Source organism: Lactuca serriola, chromosome 8 (genome assembly GCF_051521515.1).
Source record: "Lactuca serriola cultivar US96UC23 chromosome 8, Lser_US96UC23_V15, whole genome shotgun sequence".
Lineage (NCBI taxonomy): Eukaryota > Viridiplantae > Streptophyta > Magnoliopsida > Asterales > Asteraceae > Lactuca > Lactuca serriola.
In genome coordinates this window covers 29348806-29366135 of record NC_136415.1, presented here as the reverse complement: position 1 = coordinate 29366135, position 17330 = coordinate 29348806, and the positions used below count along the sequence as shown (strand labels likewise).

General features: G+C 35.0%; 2 protein-coding genes across 2 annotated transcripts; both read right to left on the bottom strand.

Moving 5' to 3' along the window:
* Positions 1-1992: 1992 nt before the first annotated feature.
* Positions 1993-2626, bottom strand: LOC145065476 (histone H2B.3-like). The gene has a single exon (XM_079012461.1). The coding sequence runs from the start codon at positions 2543-2545 to the stop codon at positions 2114-2116; it is 432 nt and encodes a 143-aa protein (XP_078868587.1). The 5' UTR covers positions 2546-2626; the 3' UTR covers positions 1993-2113.
* A 13717-nt stretch (positions 2627-16343) lies between these two features.
* LOC145065477 (histone H2B.3-like) lies at positions 16344-16940 on the bottom strand. Its single transcript, XM_079012463.1, has one exon. It carries the CDS (start codon positions 16873-16875, stop codon positions 16444-16446), a length of 432 nt encoding a protein of 143 aa, XP_078868589.1. The 5' UTR covers positions 16876-16940; the 3' UTR covers positions 16344-16443.
* Between the last annotated feature and the right edge of the window lie 390 nt (positions 16941-17330).

Below are 17330 nucleotides of genomic sequence, written 5' to 3'. Positions count from 1 at the left end.
CAAGGCCAAGCCTCAAGCTTAACGAGTTATGGCGAGCCATGGCGTTTTTCAAGGCGTGATGTAAGGCGGCAAATTTGTATTAATTTATAATTATATTACCACATAAATATAAATTTATATCAAATATACCTAGTTTTTAGAAGTGTTATATCAACAACTAATAACAGAAAGTTAATAAAAAACACAATACTTGTATGTCCGATTAGAAAAAGGTATAAAAAAAGAGCAAAAAAACGTCTCAAACGAAAAAACACGCGCCATAACACGCCATAACACGTCATGGCACGCCATATCACGACTTGCCACGCGCCACGCCTACCAGCAACGTTTTGAAGCTTTTCGTAACGGCGACGCCGCGCCTCACGCCATGGCGCACCTTGGCTCCCACATCGTTCTTGTCCCACATCGTTCATGGGAAGGAATACAACTCCTTATAAAATGGAATGATTAGAAGGGAAAGCCTTGATAGTTTTCTTAGGTGTGCCTACTTTTGTCAGTTGTCAAGGAGTGTTTATATTTTGAACCGGTTTAAACAAGTTTATGTCTAAAAGAGGTGGGTTTAAACCATTTTTTTTAATAAAAGGTTCGAATTGTTAAATTATGAGTATTATAATCATGATTATATTGAGAAAATTTTAGAAAAATTTTTAAACCGTGTACCCGGTGTTGGAACTACGTCTAACCAGCTCCTAAATCTAAAGAGCCAATGTAGACGGTTCCGGTTCCGGTTCCTATCATTTTGGCCGGGTACCCGCCTTTGCTCACCCCTACTCACAGTCAAGGAGACAAACACCACAGCTCGCAGGACACATAAAGGCTTGTACTACAAACCGCATAATTATGAATAAAATGTCAACATGTGGATACCATTTTGTTTTCAAGTCATTCGGCTCAATGTGTTATGTGTTGGGTACAACCTCAATCCACTATCCAACAATTATCCTCTCTATTTTTACACGCCAATGTTGGCTTCTAGAAATATAGCATAAGAGAGCACAATATTGTTCAGAATTCGAACCTGGTATAGGACTCAAGTTTGGGTCGAAAGCATAGTATCCAGCATCGTGAATGTAGCATAGAGAATTGGTGTCAACATGGTTTTCTTTGACCTTCTTTACGGATGATTGTTCCATTCCCCATGGCTGCCGGCTAGGAACAGATTACTTGATGGGGAGGAAAATCAGGAGATAATTATGCAAAATCGAATATACTCATCATTAAACGTGTATAATGCTCATACATTTGGGCCAATACTGGGCTAACTATACAGCATAATAACTGACCGATACTAACATAGATATAATGCAATGTACAACACTAATAAAAACTTTCTGAAGCATTGATCTGTTTGATATGCAAGAAAAACATTTGCTCGGCTGCTTTGGGAGTTGGGACCCTCGAACCTCAGTTGCATCTCATGTCCATAAACTAGACTCCTACACAATATATGTACAAACAAGCCATGACACATCAACTAAAATCAAAAGCAACAAATGTGGCCACAACTTTCTACCGACAAAAGGAACCAATTGTTAATCGCATTCATCAGAGGGGGATTCTCTGATTGCACATTTAAAAACAAGGTTTCTTCTCACAAATGTTGGAGTGAATGAAAGTATAAAAACGATATTCGTATGTTCAAAATTGTAACTGGGTGATCTTTGGCATAAACACAAACACCTGGTGTGTGTCGAATGCAATCGATACAAAACAATACAAATGGATAAAAACGAAGACTATCAAGCCTAATTTCATTTGATGCAATCAAAAAGAAACATAAGATGATTAACAAGAACATTCCATTACCAAAACAAGATAGTTTCATTTCAATTTCAGAACTTTTCACCTAGAAGGTAATTACATCAGGAATACCAAAAACCAACGAAAACCAGATTACAAAACAATACAAATGGATAAAAACGAAGACTATCAAGCCTAATTTCATTTGATGCAATCAAAAAGAAACATAAGATGATTAACAAGAACATTCCATTACCAAAACAAGATAGTTTCATTTCAATTTCAGAACTTTTCACCTAGAAGGTAATTACATCAGGAATACCAAAAACCAACGAAAACCAGATTACTACAGATACTAACAGATCAAGACAATCTAACCGCTAGTGAACTTTGTCACAGCCTTGGTACCTTCAGACACAGCATGCTTAGCCAACTCCCCGGGAAGTACAAGTCTGACTGCAGTTTGAATCTCCCTCGAAGACAGAGTGTTCTTCTTGTTGTACCTTGCAAGCTTAGATGCCTCCTGAGCGAGCTTCTCGAAAATGTCGTTGATGAATGAGTTCATGATGCCCATTGCCTTACTAGAGATACCAATGTCAGGGTGAACCTGCTTCAAAACCTTAAAGATGTAGATCTTGTAGGTCTCGACTGATTTCTTGTGTCTCTTCTTCTTCTTATCTGCACCGGCAGCCGATGCGTCTTTTGGGAGTTTCTTCTCCGCCTTGGACTTCTTCTCCGCTGGTGCCTTCTCAGCCGGAGCCTTTTCCGCTACTGGTTTCTTTCCGGCAGCTGCCTTGGGTGCCATTGATACAGTTGGAAGGAAAATGGAAATAGAGAAGATGTGTTTGTAGTTGATGAATTCGAAAAGTAGGATGTGATCGTTGGCGTATTGGGATGTGTTTATATAGGCTGTGTAAAACTGATCTGATTGGTTACATTAGACTAACGCGGATCGTGATTACTGGCCGTTGATTGCTATCAAAACTATTTCAAAAAAAAGGTCCCTAAAATGGTATAGTTAACAAAAAGTCAATATGTTGCTATTTTAGAGAGAACGCCGCTATCAAATTATTTGAAAAACAAAAATAAACAAAAGGTTTAGTGATAAGGAGTGACTCTTTCAAATGAGAGGTCATGGGTTCAAGTCTCATTAGGAGACATAGATGGTGTTTAGGATTAGATTAGAAATAGCATAGTTTGTTGTTTAAAAAAAAAAAACAAAAAAAAAAATTGATTGCAAATGTTAAAGGTATGGCCCAGTTATTTTTTTTACATAAAATGTCCTTAATAATCCTCATCTCAGTTAAAAATTTGGAAAATAGTCTCAGGAAAAGTTTTAATTTAGTCATAATCTTTTCTTTAAATAAAAAAATCCAAGAAACCGGTTAAACCTTACACTTTAATCTTTTTTAACCATGTGGTATAGGTGACTTGCTCAACACGTCAAAATTCTTAGATTTTTCTATTCAAAAAAAATTGGGACTAAATTGAAACTTTTTCAAAAGTTTGGAATTTTTCTGAAGATTTTACCTAAAATGCCAGTAATTGCATTATTCAAAAAAATGAACCTAACAGAGGAAAAAGAAAACAATGATAGCACATGACAAAAAAAAACAAAAGTCATGCTATTTTTCGCATTTCTTCCGTGATGGGGTAAATGAAAAAATAGCAATTTACTTTCACGTAAAGTTGCCATTTTCTTAAACTTTTTTTTGACTTTGCATCAAACTTGAAAATATGTTGTTATTAATTAACATTTGACAATGATGTTATATATGACAAAAATAAAAATGAATGTATATTGTTGTGATGGTGGTTGTGTTTAGATTTTAAAAAATATATACATTAAAGGTCTTTAGTAAATTAAATTACATAAATTTACAGAATTAGATGAAAAAATGAGGAAAATGTGTAACTGAAAATAACAAAACGAAAACAATGATGGTATAGAAACAAAAAAAAAATGAAAATACACTGATATCTTTTGTATTTTTTTTCCATGATTGAGGTAAATAAAAAAAAGTGCAATTTACTTTCAACTTTTTTCTAATATAGCATGATACTTTCATTATATATATATATATATATATATATATGTGTGTGTGTGTGTGTGTATATATATATCCATTTTTGTGAATTTTAACAACAAAATTTATAGATTTACATAAACAAAGTTGTTTGATTATAGGGTTAACATTGGAAAAGTAATAATAAGTTCCTTGTTTTCAGATGTTCGAATGAAAAAACCCTGATACATACATTTGAAAACCTAATGAAGGGGTACTTACGTACAATGGAGGTACTCCAAAAAAATAACTCAATACTCAATACATACCCTTTGTTAGTTGTTAATCTATAATCTATATGGCATCCAAATACAAAATATAATTTATTGTTTTAATAAAAAAAAATACAAAGTTTTAATGAAAAAAAATAAAATTAGATTTGTGGTAGTAAAAATGGTTGTTATTTTAAAGTTTTACAAGTGACAGAGAAAAAAATGAAAGTACAATATCAAAGTATGTTGCTATTTTATAGATTTTCCAACTTCAATAATATTTCAAAATAGCAACCTACTTTGAGATTGTCTTTATCAGATAAGATAATATTAGTACTAGGAGTAGACTGTATGTAACGCCCGCAGATCCGGGCGTTACAATTTAGAGGCAATAGGGGTCGAAAATGACTTTTCGACAAAATAATATTTAGAATAAATAATATTAACCAAGTTGTAGAATATGTAACAAGGTTTCCGTATATATAAAGAGCGCCGAAATCCGAGCTATAACGAAGAAGTTATGGCCCGTCGAAGTTTTACGGCAAAACCGGACGACACCGGGAGACGTAAATAGTGAATTTAAGATAGATGAATTTTTAGCCTTAGTGATCTAAACCAAAGTTGTAGTATACGTTAAACCGAGAACATCCATAAAAAGAACGTCCAAATCTGACTTCGTATGAGGAAGTTATGATTTTTCTAAGATTCGGCTTAGCAGTGCACGACCCGAAACTCGAATTTTACTTCGAGCGGTTTTTGGCTTACACGATCTAAATGAGAGTTGAAGATCTTATTAATAGGAACTCAATGGTAAAAAGATAGACGAAAACGGAGTCCGTATGAAGGAGTTATGAATTCTTCGCGGTCATTTAACAGTCTAAACTCCTCCTACGGTTAAATTTAAGATCGGTCGGGAATTATCCGATGGAGTCTAAATGAAAGTTGTAGTTGTAGATCTTGATTTTACCTACGTGTGGATATAAAGAACGTCGAAAATGGAGCTCGTATGCGAGAGTTATGATTTTTCTAAGTCAAGAGGCTCATACGCGATATTGGGTGACGTGACACGATCACAGCCATTGCTTTCTCTCCAAGGAAAGTCATCAGATGATGAAACGTGGCACCAACTCGGCGAGTAGGTCCTCCTACTCGGCGAGTCCATCAGTATTTCACAGTATAAATAGATGTGTCGGGTTCCATTCATTCTCACACCTTTCCCTTCCACTTTCTCTCTCTAGCCCCCCTTAAGCCCCCTAAAGCCTAGGTAAACCCCCTAGCACCCGAAGGACGCCCCGAGGCTCCCGGAGTCCCGAGAAAAGAGACTTTCGGCTCGGGAACGTTGCTCCAGCAAAGCCCGGTTTTCTTGAAAATTTGCTGTAAGTGAGCTACGCTTACGCAATTTTTAATATAGTTTCCAAATAATTATAGTAATGTTATTAGGTCCTTAAAATAATTATTTAGGTTATTATTATGAGTTATATTGAGTGTTTTTAACGCTTATATAATAATAATAATAGTCAGAGTATTAATTTGTCGTGGTTATCGTTAGACTAAACCCTAGTGGTATTGATACTAGGTTTTATCAAAGGAAATTGTTATGAGAGTATCGAAACGTTGTCCGAGTGCTCAGTCACCACCTTTCAAGTGAGTGCATAGTTACTTTCATCTTACACATAGATATGAAGTATTTACATAAATTACGTGTTATGTGTGCATATTATCTGAATACTTGTTGTCTATGTTGGATGAATGATTTTATACATGTTTTAAATGATTTAAACAGTATATTTATTTTATATCTACAAATATGTTGGGATAAAACATGGGTAGATGAAATAGTTGGTGTGTGATGAAATAAAATAATGAGAGATAGGTGATGATAGGAAGGTGATGAAAATTAGGTGAGGATAGATAGGTGATGATAAATCAGTGATGCAGGATACTACAACCTTGTCCGACAATTTGGAGATGTAGTCATCTACCAGAGTATAGATGGCGACCACGGACTATTATAGACAACCCCGTGGAAACACCAGCAGGCTCATAACCTGTAGGTGATGAATTACGAGTTATGGCGATGTTGTAACTATGTATTCATGTGATGATACTCAAACCCCTTACTATGAATTACGAGTTCAGGCAATGTTGTAACTACGTATTCATGCGATGATACCCTAACCCTTGGTGGGCACATATTGAGGGAGTAATCCCTGAATCAATACTGTCTAGGCGATGTAGGCGATGATCCTTAGGGAAAGTCCTTAGGAACAAACATAAAAGGAGATGCGATGTAAGGAGATGAGAGGTAAAATATGATGTAGGAGACCACCCTTAGGATAAATCCTTATGGAGGGTACTTAGGAATAAAGAAGATAATGGGGATGGGAAATTGGGTTAATTGTTTGATGATTGAACATAATAATTATATTATTGTGGGTTGAAAACCTTATGTACTCACCAGGTTTCCCAACCTGACCCACTCAGTTTATTTATATCACAAATGTTGTTATGAAGTCACATTACACTGAGAGATTAAAGACATGTAGATCACTAGTGTAAATAAATGTAGGTTCTGTTTATGCTTATATTTTTGTATTGACGATGATATCCCAAACGTTTTAAAATGAATAAAATACGTTTATTCGAAAATGTTTTGATAACGTATTTAACATGTTTTTATGGGAACAAATTCCGCAACATTTTTATGAAAAGAAGTACTCTGATTTTTACAAAACATAAACAAAATCGGTCTTTTTCTGGCCGTGAAAAATGGGGATGTCACAATGTAAGTATATATATATATATATATATATATATATATATATATATATATATATATATATATATATATATCCCTTTTATATGTTATGCATGATAATAAGAAATATACATATTTACCAGATCTGATTTGGTATCAAAACCAAAAAAAAAAAAAAAAACACAACCACATAGGTCGATTTTCACATTCATTGATCATGGCGACTATCACAGCCTTATCCACAACCGAGAAAACCACACACAACTCCTATAAATTTTCGTTTACTTTATCTCCTACCAATTGTGGTTTTTAGAAGACAATGATCTAACCGTTTCTCGCCAAACTTTATCCTTTGAATCCCGAGATCTACCCTTGACTAAATTAAAGTTTGTCATTCGTAAATAAGAAATTTCCCGAAACCGGATGTTACATACAGGGTCATGCATGAAGAGGTATATTTATTGTGTAGTATAGGAGATATCGGGGCAAGTAAAACTCAAATACTAGAGGTCGCCTGAAAACTACGATATAAATGGGATCCACAATGTGGGACCCATGAGATCGAGCTTCGACTGAGAATTTTGTGAGAGTGCTACAAGGGTTGTAGGCTTACATGTGTGCCCACACTAGAAGTTTGAACGCATATTTGTGTTGAGAGAGAAAAACACCAGTCTTGTCGCAGACCACTGAAACACCCAAAAACTATGAGAGGACGTTGAAATCGGTCCTAGAAAACTCGGTCGGGAACTGAGAAATGGTATTTCGAATAATTAAGTAAGAGGAAGAAACATTCAAGATAATTTCATCCACGTAGAAAAGAATATAGGTGTTACCATCCCCCATTAGAAGATGAACAGTGAGGAGTTAGTTTTGTTGTTGGAAACTGACCCAAGTAATAAACTCAGCATATCGATTCCACCACACATGTGGTGCCTATTTCATGTTGTATAGGAATTTCTAGGGATAACATACATAATTTTGATGATCGAGGTCACGAAATTCAGAGGTCGATGCATGTAAAGAGTCTTGTTTAAGTGACCATGCAAGAAAGTGTTATTGATGCATAACTGATGAATCGATCAGTGACAAAAGACAGTTATGTTGAGAAGATATCAAATCGCCAATGGTTTGACAATCAAGCACAATCGATGTTTGGTCGTTGACTTTTCTCTTTAGCGACCAAATGTTTTTTATACCGGTCAATACTCAATAGTAACAATGAAGTTGTATATCTTTTTAAATGACCACATAGAATGAACAATATTTCCCCTTGGAGGCCTCAGAACAACTACCTAACGCCTTGTTCCCGAGTTCTACTTAACGAGGGAAATGGGAGGATACGGATGGAAAGCGAGGGGTGTCGACGGAAAATCGTGTTCCCGAGTTTCATTAATGGAAGGAAAGTAAAGGGAGGGGAAGGATTTTGGAGTCATATTTTCCTTCCAAATTGGGCGGATTTGGGAAGAAAGTGAGGGGAAGGAAAATTTCAAGTTTTATTTTCTTTTTCCTCCAAACTTGGGAACACAAAAACTTAAAATTTTCCTCTCATTTCTTTTCAGTTCCTTCGAACTTGGGAACACGGTATAATTAATATTTTCCTTCCCCTCCCTTTCTTTTGGTCAAAATTTTCCTTCCTTTTCCTTTAATGAATATACAAAAAAAAACGGGGAACAAGGCGTAAGTTATGTTAGACATAAGAGCAGAAAATCATACATTTATAGCAATGTTCTAGTTAAGGTAACAAAGGGCAAGCAAAATTTGAGGGTGTGTGACTTGGTTGTGCTATAACGGATAAGGCAAGCAGTTAAGGTAACAAAGGGCATGCAAGTGGGATTTGAGGGTGTGTGACTCAGTTGTGCTATAAAGGATTAGGCAAGCGGTGGATTTAATGATACCATGTTCTAGCTTGTGACCGTAGGATGAATAGAAGGAGGATGGGGTAGTAGGGTTAGAGCCGAGGTGGTATGGAGGAGAGGTGGATGTTCGGTAGTGGGGTGGGTTGGGTTGGATTCTCTTAGATGGATGTGTCTCAAAAAATTGACGATGCACTAGGGATGTGAGGTCCTTCAAATCAAGGAAGGTGTATGGTGGGGATTGGTGGGAAGTCAAGGATCGAAAAGGAATGAGGATTCGTCAAAATTACATGACCAGATATGATAATTTTACCATATGAGAGGTCAAGACATCGGTATCCATGATGGTTAGATGGGTACCCGATGAAGATACTATTGGATTAGTGTCTAAGTCCATAACTATTTTGGTATGTACTTGACCCGATTATGAGCATGGTCCTTTTGGGTTGCCTTCACCATAACAATATGTTTGATGATTTAAGGAGAGAAAGGTTTAATTATGATTTATTAATATATTATGAGAATAATATATTAAAGGAGAAATCATATTTTTTAATTAATATTAGTCAAGATTTAATTAAGAATTAATTTTGTGGCTAAAAGAGATTAGTTAAACTTAGGGGACTGGATTTGTAATTATAAGATAATTGCAATTGGGCTATGGATTACCTAAATAATATTGGTTGGACGAATTCTATGGGAAGCCCATAAGGAATTCGTCCAAGGGATATGTTAAAGGAGTCAATGGGCTGCTTAGGGCTTAAGCAGCCAGATTAGGGTTTCCTAGTTGTAAACCCTAATAACCTACATGTATATAAAGGCCCTCTATGCACCAAAAACATGGCCAACACTAGGATTAGGGTTTCCAGCCGTTTTTGGTGCCTCCTCTCTCCTCCCTCTTCATCCAAGTTGCTTAGTGGTGTTTGTAACTCCATTAGAGGTGTAGCACTTGAGGCACTAAGCTTTCTGAAGCCAAGGATTAGATTGTTATTGCTATATAACAATCAAAGGTCAGATCTAAACCCTATTTTATGTTAATATGATTAATTGTATGTTGGATCTAGGGTTTATAGCTTTGGATATTCAATTGCATGTTCATTAGACAAACTAGATCCAAAAGCTATTAGGGTTTACATGTACACCATAGGATTGATGTTTTGCTTGAAACCCATCAGTGGTATCAGAGTCTATGGCTGTTTGTTAATGAACTTGACGCTTATTTGAATAAAAATTCGAAATTTTTGACTTTTTGGGGCTAGACTCACCGAGTCCATGACTGAACTCGCCGAGTCCCCAGGGTACTCGACGAGTCCAATGCTGACTCGACGAGTCAGCGGGTCTGATAGCTATATTTCACGATTTTCTTCCTATTTTGGCTGTAGATAATTACCTAAAACGTTTTATATTAATAAAATCTGATTTTTATCAATATTTGGAGTTTGTCCTTGCCAAAATTGAAGATAATTGTCAAATTTAGATAATCTTTTGTTTTATTAGATAAATATTGATTATTTGTAATTTAGATTTGAATTATCTTGTGAAAAAAAAGTTTCAAATTACTCCCTTTAGGTTTTATAGTTTAAATTTGAAATTAAAAGTTTTGTTTTTGAAATTTAAATAAGTTAAACCCTAATGTTTTGAAAAGTTTCAAAACTTGCCCTCAAGTTTTGGATTTTAAAATTAATTAAAAGTCTTAATTTGAAATGTTAAATTCTAAAACCCTAGTAATTTGAAAAGTTCAAATCACACCCTTATGGTTTTATTAATTAATTAAAGTGTATAATTAAAAGAGATTTTATAAACCCATAAAGTTTTGGTTTACATTTAATTAAATTAAAAGTATAACTTACTAAATTAAACCACCTAATATTTTAAAAGTATAAAATACACCCTATACTATATATAACATTAAAAGTCTAATTATATATATATATATATATATATATATATATATGAGTAAACAGTCAGTCTTACCGTTAGTAGGCCTCATTCACGAAGTTGGTTTATAAGGGGTGTTTAAAAGAATTGCCTATAAAATGGCGATTGAATGGGTATCCACTCTTACCCACTGCACTCTTAACTAGTGGAGGGTCGTTATCCGAACGGGTAGGATAGGACAGAAACCTTCCATTATAAGTATAACGAAGCACAAAGTAACTACATGCTTTTACAAATTCCCAAATCATAGTTACTTTAGGAAAAATGTGAAATTGTATGCTAATCCATGGAATTACACTTCATACCCTTGTCAAACGTTAGTGGAACGTGTGTGGTTAACCGACACACTAATTTGGGGATGACATTGGTAGCGAAGGGTGGCTCGATGCTTATCATAGATCAATGGAACGTGTGTGGCTAACCGACACATTGATTAGGTGATAGTAGCATTAGGTGCACCACGTGATTCATATGGTTATTCACACCTTCTTTGTGATCCACGACATCCCAGTCACAAATTGAAGGGCATAATCGAGATTAAACATGCCATTGAAAAGTTCAGTGAATCTCAAAAGATCTAAGAGTTTCAATTCATTTAAAACTTAAACTTTATTTTCGTTTTTCATGGTGGAAATTGGTAAATCGTCATTTACCTACCTTCAAATATTCTGCAACTAGATTACGACATCCCTTTTATAGGTTGTAGAGCATTGTGTTGGATCCTAGCCTTGATGTTTCATTTTGGGTGTTACATCAAGGATTCTTATCAACTGACTTGAATTTTCTCCCGTTTTGTAGATGTCTGAATCTTACAATGGTCTTCCTAAATCCTTTAGAACAGGCTTTCCAAATGAAGATGATGTTCTGAGATACGATCAAGGAAATGAGAGTCATGCTTCACTCCCTCCACTTCCTCCAATTGTTCTCCCTAACCCATAAGTTCAAAGGCTTGAAAAGTTCAAGCTCACTCAAGCCCTTTTGGCAATTAAGCATGAAGATGGAAAGTTTGTGTGTTCACACGTCTTAGAGATGAAGTCACACATTGATAGGTTAAGGATGTTGGGTGTCGATATCTCAGAGATATTGGTTGTTGACTGGGTTCTTCAGTCACTTCCTGAATCATATAGTGAGTTCGTTAGAGAGTATTATATGATAGATCACGACGTGACCCTCATTGATCTCACCAAGTGGGAGACTGTTGGATTAGTGTCTAAGTCCATAACTATTTTGGTATGTACTTGACCCGATTATGAGCATGGTCCTTTTGGGTTGCCTTCACCATAGCAACATGTATGATGAATTAAGGAGAGAAAGGTTTAATTATGATTTATTAATATATTATGAGAATAATATATTAAAGGAGAAATCATATTGTTTAATTAATATTAGTCAAGAATTACTTAAGAATTAATTTTGTGGCTAAAAGAGATTAATTAAACTTAGGGGACTGGATTTGTAATTATAAGATAATTGCAATTGGGCTATGGATTACCTAAATAATATAGGTTGGACGAATTCTATGGGAAGCCCATAAGGAATTCGTCCAAGGGATATGTTAAAGGAGTCCATGGGCTGCTTAGGGCTTAAGCAGCAAGATTAGGGTTTCCTAGTTGTAAACCTTAATAGCCTACATGTATATAAAGGCCCTCTATGCACCAAAAACGTGGCCAACACTAGGATTAGGGTTTCCAGCCGTTTTTGGTGCCTCCTATCTCCTCCCTCTTCATCCAAGTTGCTTAGTGGTGTTTGTAACTCCATTAGAGGTGTAGCACTTGAGGCACTAAGCTTTCTGAAGCCAAGGATTAGATTGTTATTGCTATATAACAATCAATGGTCAGATCTAAACCCTATTCTATGTTTATATGATTAATTGTATACTGGATCTAGGGTTTATAGCTTTGGATATTCAATTACATGTTCATTAGACAAACTAGATCCAAAAGCTATTAGGGTTTGCATGTACACCATAGGATTGATGTTTTGCTTGAAACCCATCAGATACAAGGAATGGATTGTGTAGCAAGTTTATGTTGGAGATTGATAAGTGTGTAACATAAGCACTCGAAGACTCTCATGTGAGAATGAGGGAGTTTTCTTGAATAATTTGGCGAATGGTATCTCGTTCCCAATAGATGTGGATTGGGTAATGTTGAGGAGGTGATTGGTCATATATAAAGATTCGACCTAATAGGCTGGTATGATGTATGCCATAAAGGTTCATATAACATTACTAATTATGAAAAGGGAGTTGCTAAATTGACACCTCTTAGACACCCTATAAACACTTTTATTAAAAGTAAACCTATAATAAACTATTACAATTTACTTTTTTCAAAAAACAATGCAAATTAAAGGGTAAATGGCAAAACAAACTTTTTTTTTACACAAAAATTCGATTTTGACACCGTGTTTTTTTGTGTCAATTTTGACATTGTGTTTTCCAATTTGTTACAATTCTAACACTTGACCGGTTAACCAAGTTAAATGCTGACGTGGCATGATGATGTGTCAGTTATGATGACGTGACATGCTGACATGATATGTTGACGTGTCAAAATTGATTTTTTTTCCACAAAAAACACTAATTTTAACTTTTTTTTTTTCGATTTTGACACTAAGTTTAATTTTCTATTTCAATTTTGACACTATATTTTTTTTGTTCCAATCAAACATCATTTATCAAATTTTGTTCAATTTTGTCTATTTTACATTTGAAACCGTATTAATATATTTTTTTATTAAATTTTAAACCGTATAAACATATTTTTTTCGTTTTAAAACCACATTTTTATTTAAATACAATGTGTTTTTTTTCTTACATTCAAAGCATTAGTTATATCATGAGAATCAAACTAACCATCAGCTTCTAATAAGATGTAAAAATTTGATGGGTTGCAAACTTGATATCCGAGTTTTGGTCGACTACACGCCTCCAAACCTCCAAACACATTTTAGAGTTGCATATTTAATATAAAATACAATTTTTATATAACTAATACATATTTATACATAAAAATATGGTTTGAGTGTTAAAAAAATGTATTTATACAAAGCTATGTTTTTTAAATGAAAAAAAAAACATATTTATACTGTTTAAATATATTAAAAATATTTATATAGTGTCAAATAGAAAAATTGTTAACGTTGAACAAAATTAGAAAAAATGATGTTCGATTTGGAACAAAAAAACATAGTGTCAAAGTTGAAAGAAAAAATTAAACTTAGTGTCAAAATCGAAAAAAAAAAAAAAAAAACTTAGTGTTTTTTGTGAGAAAAAAATTCAATTTTGACACGTCAGCATATCATGTCAGCATGTCACGTCATCAAAAACTGACACGTCATCATGTCAAGTCAGCATACAACCTGGTTAACCAGTCAAGTGGTCAGAATTGTAACAAATTAGAAATACAGTGTCAAAATTGACAAAAAAAAAACGGTGTCAAAATCGAATTTTTTTTGTAAAAAGAGTGTTTTTTGTGTCATTTACCCCAAATTAAACCAATAAAAAACCTTAAAAATCAAATATATGTCTAGATGGAAAATTGGGATGTCTTTTAACCACCCTTTATAAAAATCATGTGTTCAAACATTCCGATTTGTTGGCAATTGTAGGGCTTTTATGTCCGCTATCACGTACTGTTTCATATTAATAGTAATATTTCCAGCCATGGCAAGAGAACCAAAAAAAGATGGGAAAATGACTTAGAATGGTAACTACCTTTTATCTGTGTTCATATATTGGCAACTTCTTCTTTTTTGTAAATAATAAAGCAACTAACTTGTTTTAACTGTTTAAATTACACCAATATTACCGGCTAATACATGTTTTAACCGGTAACTTAAAGGGAAAATGACTTAGGAGGGTAACTACCTCTTATCCGTGTTCACATGTTGGCAACTTCTTATTTTTTGTACATAAGAAAGCAACTAACTTTTTTTAACTGTGTAACATCCCAAAAATAATGATCAAAATTTTCGTTTTTAATTTAATACTAAAACCATAATTGTCAAACCATTAATTTAATACTCCGACATCGGGCCTCGCCCGACATCAGGCCCTACCTGGCATCGAGCCTCGCTCGGTATACAAGTCTGTCTCTCTTAGGCCCCGCCCGCTAAACACATACGATCATATAACATGCTAACACATAAAGAAACATAGTCTACTATATCCATGTCCTAAGAAACATACTCTACTAATAATGAGATACGGAATATCGTCCGTACTCAGCTAGTGATGAGATATGGGACCTCGCCCACACTCACTTCCTTACCAGGCACATACAAGTATCACATAGACAACAAGTATAATCTAACATGCAAACATTCCTCGGGCACCCGCCCGACATCGGACCTTGGTCTAGAATAACATACTAACATACAATGCCTAGGGCTGACCCCCGAGTCTTCCTACTCATAGACTACATGGGCTGACATTGTGGCCTTAGACCCATTCACACAGTAAGGAGACTCACCTTGCACTGCTGAAGCCTTGGCTGGAACTAGTTGAGTATGGACGAAGTTCCGTATCTCATTATTAACAGAGTATGTTTCTTATGACAGGGATACGGTATAATATGTTTCTTTATGTGTTAGCATGTTATATGATTGCATGTGTTTAGTGGGCGGGGCCTAAGAGAAACAGATCTGTATACCAAGCGGGGCTCGATGCCAGACGGGACCTGATGGTTTGACAATTATTGTTTTAGTATTAAATTAAAAACGAAATTTTTGTTCATAATTTTTGGGATGTTACACAGTTAAAACAAGTTAGTTGTTTTCTTATGTACAAAAAATAAGAAGTTGCCAATATGTGAACACGGATAAGAGGTAGTTACCCTCCTAAGTCATTTTCCCTTTGAGTTACCGGCTAAAACAGGTATTAATCGGTAATATTAGTGTAATTTAAACAGTTAAAGCAAATTAGTTGCTTTATTATGTACAAAAAAGAAGAAGTTGCCAATATATGAACACGGATAAGAGGTAATTACCCTCCTAAGTCATTTTCCCAAAAAAAGATCAAGGTGATGAAAGAAATAGGAGGGAGATTGATAATGGCGCTGGGGACACCGGTCAAGAGCATGAATTCAGATCTATGTTTAGAGGGCATCAAAGGCATTCCATATCAGAGTTAGGTTTTCACATGAACCATTGCTCATCATTAAACGTATTGGGCTAACTATATAGTATAATAACCAAGCGATACTAACACGGATATAATGCAATGTACAACACCAACAAAAAACTCTAAAGCAATGATATATATGCAAGAAAAACATTGCTCGGCTGTTTTGGGAGTTGGGACCTCGGACCTCAGTTGCGTCTCATGTCCATAACTTAGAATCCTACACAATATGCGCAAACAAGCCATAGACACGGCAACTAGAATCAATCCAACAAATGTGTCCTCACAACTTTCTACCAACAAAAAAAAAACTATTGTTAATCGCATTCATCACAAGGGACTCTTTGATTGCACGTTATGTCATTTTATTTAATTCTATAAGTTATGTCATTTTAAGGTTTAAAAAAAAAAATTCCACGTTTAAAAACAAAGTTTCTTCTCACAAATGTTGGAGAAAATGAAAAGCGTAAAAACGATATCCTTTTGTTCAAAATTGTAAATGAGTGATCTTTGGCATAAAAACAAACACCTGGTGTGAGTCGAATGCAATCGATACAGAACAATAAAAATAGATAAAAACGAAGACCATCAAGCACAATTTCATTTGATGCAATCTAAAAGAAACATAAGATGATTAATAAGAACGTTCAATTACCAAAACAAGATAGTTTCATTTCAATTTCAGAACTTTTCAGCTAGAAAGTAATTACATCGGAGATCCCAAAAACCAGATACCAACAGATCAAACAATCTAACCGCTAGTGAACTTTGTCACAGCCTTGGTACCTTCAGACACAGCATGCTTAGCCAACTCCCCGGGAAGTACAAGTCTGACTGCAGTTTGAATCTCCCTCGAAGACAGAGTGTTCTTCTTGTTGTACCTTGCAAGCTTAGATGCCTCCTGAGCGAGCTTCTCGAAAATGTCGTTGATGAATGAGTTCATGATGCCCATTGCCTTACTAGAGATACCAATGTCAGGGTGAACCTGCTTCAAAACCTTAAAGATGTAGATCTTGTAGGTCTCGACTGATTTCTTGTGTCTCTTCTTCTTCTTATCTGCTCCGGCAGCCGATGCGTCTTTTGGGAGTTTCTTCTCCGCCTTGGGCTTCTTCTCCGCTGGCACCTTCTCAGCCGGAGCCTTTTCCGCTACTGGTTTCTTTCCGGCAGCTGCCTTGGGTGCCATTGATACAGTTGGAGGGAAAATGGAAATAGAGAAGATGTGTTTGTAGTAGAAGAATTCGAAATGTAGGATGCGTTTGTTGGCGTATTGGGATGTGTTTATATAGGCTGTGTAAAACTGATCTGATTGGTTAGATCAGACTAACGCGGATCGTGATTACTGGCCGTTGGTTTTTAGAAAATAAATGAAAACAATGATAGTATAATTTACAAATATATTGCTATCAAAAATTACATAAAAGGCCGTAATTAACGACCATACATAAATGGCCACGGTACATTAACATTTTTTCGAAAAATAAACCTAAGATATAACTTACAAATATACACACATAAAAATAGGGAAAAATAAAACAACCATAGCATATGACCAAAAATGAAAATCTATAGCTATTTTTTTTCTTATTGTAACGACCAAAAATTTCAACTAATTTAAAATTTTCAAAAACAACCTAATAC